Source organism: Hakea prostrata, chromosome 4 (genome assembly GCF_041222555.1).
Source record: "Hakea prostrata isolate BN-2017 chromosome 4, UWA_Hpros_2, whole genome shotgun sequence".
Classification (NCBI taxonomy): Eukaryota; Viridiplantae; Streptophyta; class Magnoliopsida; order Proteales; family Proteaceae; genus Hakea; species Hakea prostrata.
The window spans coordinates 44817295-44821758 of record NC_142603.1 but is presented as its reverse complement, the minus strand read 5'-3'; the positions used below and the strand labels follow the sequence as shown (position 1 = coordinate 44821758).

The following is a 4464-nucleotide window of genomic DNA, read 5'->3' as shown; positions in this document are numbered from 1 at the left end:
CCCCCGCGCGCCCCCGCAAAAAAAACCCCCCCCCCCCCCCCCCCCCCCCCCCCCCCCCCCCCCCCCCCCCCCCCCCCCCCCCCCCCCCCCCCCCCCCAACCCAAACCCCGCCGCGCGCGCGCGCCCCCCCCCCCCCCCCCCCCCCCCCCCCCCCCCCCCCCCCCCCCCCCCCCCCCCCCCCCGGCCCCCCCCCGCGGCCCGGGCCCCCCCCTTTTAGTGGGGCCCCCCCCCCCACCCCCCTTGTCCGGGCTGCAAGTTCAGAGTGGTAAGAAATAACATTTTTTTTTCTAATTTATTCAATAAATTTATGAAATCTCTACCTTTTCTGTTATATTTGCCATGGTTACTGTAACTGTATCTGATTCCAGGGTTACTTTGGTTTTTAGAATTGGAGTATGTTAATGGCTGCTAGTTAGTATGAGCAGGCTGGATCTAGGTCACTAGGGTTGGATATGGATTAAGGGAAGGCCTGGCCTACCCCAACCCATTGACACCCCTGTCCACATTGATCCTCTCTCTGTATACACATACATGCAATTGTATTTGCAACCATTTGATGGACATGAATCATGTACTATACATGGTTATGCATCTGAGTTCAAAAGCTGAAAATAAGATCATACATCATATATGACTGTACAGCTGAAAAGACCAGTTGTCTTTCTTTTCATTTTGAAAAAGAACAAAATCGCCTACATAGGGTTGCTTAATTTTGCCCTTTGGCATATCCAGAGGTCAAATATGTTATACACTCAAAATGTTGACCCTATAGGCGAGTAAGGTTAGAATATTTTAGCCCAGAATTAGAGTAAGGATCTTTTGGATCTATCGCCTAAAGATGTTTGGAGCTAGTAGAACTAGAGAAAAAAAAATGTCAAGTGGATTCCTCTGCATTTTACACAAAACACCCATTGGATCAATAGCCTTCCAAATAGATACAAGCTGTTTAACAGGAAAAAAAAAACCAAAGAAAATACATATTTAGGTAAGTTGTAAACTGCAATTCCATCTGTTTGTCCCACTCAAGAAAGCAAACTTGTATCCAGACACACTGGGGGAGAAACAACTTACAGAAAATAAGAAATGCACTTGTGTGCTTCAGTTAATATCCGTGTACCTGATCCCTCATGGACCAAATGAGCCTCAACATCAAGGGGCTTCTGTCACAGATACAACAGTAGTGGGATGCTTTGTCACAGCACCCAGGATGTCAGCGTAACCCAAAACACCAACCAAGACATCCTCACTTTCAGCCTCAGTAACCCATACATGGGTTGCCCTGTGAGACAGCATCTGTGCCAAGACTGCAGCCAGTGAGCTTGTGACCTTGCACGTTAATGGTGTGCTCCTTCCCCTATACATACTTCTTCCTGTACCAACTGGCATGGTTGGGCTCCTCGGATTGCTGAAGAAACCAACACTCCTACTGGAGAACTTCTTTGGCCTTACCGGTGTGCCCCCACCTCCACCCCCTTCATTGTCTCCTACTTGAGAATTGAATGGGAAAACTGGAAGAGCTCTTGGAGATAAATTATCCTCTACCCCCATCACAAACTGTCCAGCTGTTAGGTTAGCTAGGGCCCAGGCAGCAGCAACATAATCACATTTCCATAATCTCAAGGCAGATATCTCCCCAATAATCTTGTGTTGACCTTCTGGTGTGTACTCCACAACAGCTGCAGCACTAGGATCCTGGGGGTGCTTTTGGGCAGCCTCAAGGGCTGGGGATGAAGTATCAATGTGGTTATATTTTGGGTTGATAGCCCCAAGGGCGGAGATCGAGCACAGGGGTAGAGGTGCTAGAGCACCAAGACATCCAATAACAAAACGAAGCATATCTTCTCTTGATAGGCAGCAGAACTTTTTTTCAGGGTACGAGGAAGTGGAAGGACGATTAGTTGGGAGAGAACTGCTGCTTCCAGAGGCTTCAAGATTCTTGAGCCACTTGCCATTGTAAAGGATTGAGAAACGTTTGCTCATGCCTTTCCACACCACACTCTTGGGCACTAGCAGGCGCCTCACACCTTGTTTCATCATCTCTAGAGCATCTATGAGTCTTGCCAGAGAAATAAAAATCAGGAAGACATTATTAAAATGAGGAAATAAATCAGTGGTTTCTGGAGAGGAAGAATTCAAAGTAAACACAAGTACAGAACTTGAACAGAGATAAGCCCAACAGCTTGCTTTACTTCCCCTTTCCCTCACTTTTCAGGGAAGAGTGGTCCAGGTAATGAGATCTGTGGCAGTGTTAACTATTCCTGTATTTGTTTAGGTATCCATTTTGATATGCCAAGTTTGAGATCATTAGACATATATACAATCTTTTGGCCTTGAAAGTTTAAATTGTCAATACATAGGTAGAATGAAAAGGAATTTTCATGGTTAATAAGAGGGATTAGAATTCGCAAAGACGTGTTAAATCTTCTGTGAATCAGCTTCAGTGGCACCAGTTGTCAGATCATGGGAGCTTCTTAATTCGAGTTCCAAATAACAGGAAGGTTCGGTTTCATCAAATTATCTGGTTCCCCACAGTGAACAGTCATTTCTAGCTTAGGCAGTATTTTGTGATAAGTCTGAATACTTACTAACTAATTTAAAGGTTAAATTTCTGTAGCCTCGTGTTCTTCTCTTGCTGTTGAATGAATTCCCATTTACCGGAAGAAAAAAAAAAACATATAGAGTAAAGTTAACTCTAATTTGCATCTTATGAGTCCAGGGAAGATTTAATTTATGAATATAAAATAGCTATGTGGCCATTAATTGAGAAAAGAAAAGTAGATGATTCCCATGAACTATGATTTTGATGACCCGATCCAAAATCAACCAATCTGCAAGTTTGGATTTACAAGGTTACAGGTGCATTATAGTATCAGAGTGTTCAAATAAGTAGTTGTAGGTTGACTTATCAGTGTCTGGTTTATAAGTATTGTCTGTTCATGGGTGAAGATTCAATGATACAATGAGGTTGGATAAGAAAATGTTATTGGGTGGATTAATGGACTTAAAGATCAAATGCTTTCAGTTCAGTTTTTCTGGCAAGGGCTTGGAAATTGTTGTTCTACCAAACCAGTGAGAAGTATCAGAGACAAAACCAAGCAAGAGCTAAAATATGAATTCATATAATTAAAATACGGGCTCCAAGAACAAGTCAATTTCCATTATTGAAAAGATAACAGAAATGAAAAGGAACCCACCTGTAAGATGCTCAATTAATCAATAAAAATAATAAAAACCTCACAATCAACCTAATTATTAAAACCCTCACCTGGTGGCAGGATCGACTTCCTTGAGCAGAGAATTATTGGGCACAACCACTTCAGCAACAGGAGTTTTCAAGGCCTTCTCCGGATCAACCAAAAACTCTTCTCTGGCAAGAAAAGAAACAATATCGAGAGAATTGATGATACCCACAAACCTCTGTTGCCTCATCTCTGCAGTCTCGACCACACTCTTCGGTGGCTTCTTCTTCCAAACGGGTATCCCACCTTCTGTACATTCAACAATAGCACGAATCGCCGATTCGACGGTTTCAGTCTCCAAAAACTCAATCAATTCTGGTTTCCCTACCGTCAGATCTCCAACAACATGGTACAGAAACACAGACGCCATGATTGTAAACCTTACAGATCTTAATGTCTAATTTTAGCTAGAGTTATAAAAGAGAATGGAGGAAGATGAGAAGAAGAAGGAAACCCCCAATGGGTTTTGGAGGATTGAGAAAGCTGGTTATGGTTGTTGGGTGGTTCAGAGAGAGAGATTCACAGATGGGTCTGCAAGAACTGAGAAAAATGGCCATGGCGTTTGGAGGTGAAGGCCCATGAAAGGTGGCTTTCTCCTTGGTTTATCTTGCGATCAAAATTCTGAAAAGCTGCAAGTAGCGGCGATAATGGCTGGGTTTTCCTCTTCCTCCACTGGGAATCTACTTCTTGAGTTGGGATTTCAAGAGCTGAAAGGGTAAAGAAGAGAAAGACAGAAAGAGAACCAACAAAGAAAACTCTCCTGAAGAACTGAAATCAATGATAGACAGGAGAGAGATTTGTCCAGAATCAATAATTTGGCAACCTTGCCTTACCCCTTACCATGCGTGGGACCAAATTTGGGTAGAAAAGAATTCTAACATGACTGAAAAGATAGAAGTAACAAAGGGAAGTCTTTATAGCATTGGAGTATTATTTATTTTTTTTTTTCTTTCTTTTCTGAAAAATTGAATGTTGTTTACCCTTGAATGGTGACAAGGGGATGATTGTAGACTACAGGTGACATAGTTACATGGTGATAATTCTGGAATTTGAACTCTTCTGCCATTTAGGAAGGAGTGGTCATTGATCACGTATGAATTTTACGTGGATTTAATCATTAAAAGATGAATTTATTTACATTTTATCTTTTGTTGGGTTTCAAGAATAATGTTTGAATTAAACTTATTCTATTATCGATGCGTCAACATGAAATCCACGTAATTGA

General features: G+C 42.5%; 1 protein-coding gene across 1 annotated transcript; it reads right to left on the bottom strand.

Moving 5' to 3' along the window:
* Positions 1 to 701: 701 nt before the first annotated feature.
* On the bottom strand, positions 702 to 4106 carry CBSX6 (Cystathionine beta-synthase (CBS) family protein). The gene is made up of 2 exons (XM_089153159.1): positions 3266 to 4106; positions 702 to 2056 (listed from the first exon to the last, which is right to left on the bottom strand). The coding sequence occupies exons 1-2, from the start codon at positions 3607 to 3609 to the stop codon at positions 1150 to 1152; spliced, it is 1251 nt and encodes a 416-aa protein (XP_089009285.1). The 5' UTR covers positions 3610 to 4106; the 3' UTR covers positions 702 to 1149.
* Positions 4107 to 4464: the final 358 nt, after the last annotated feature.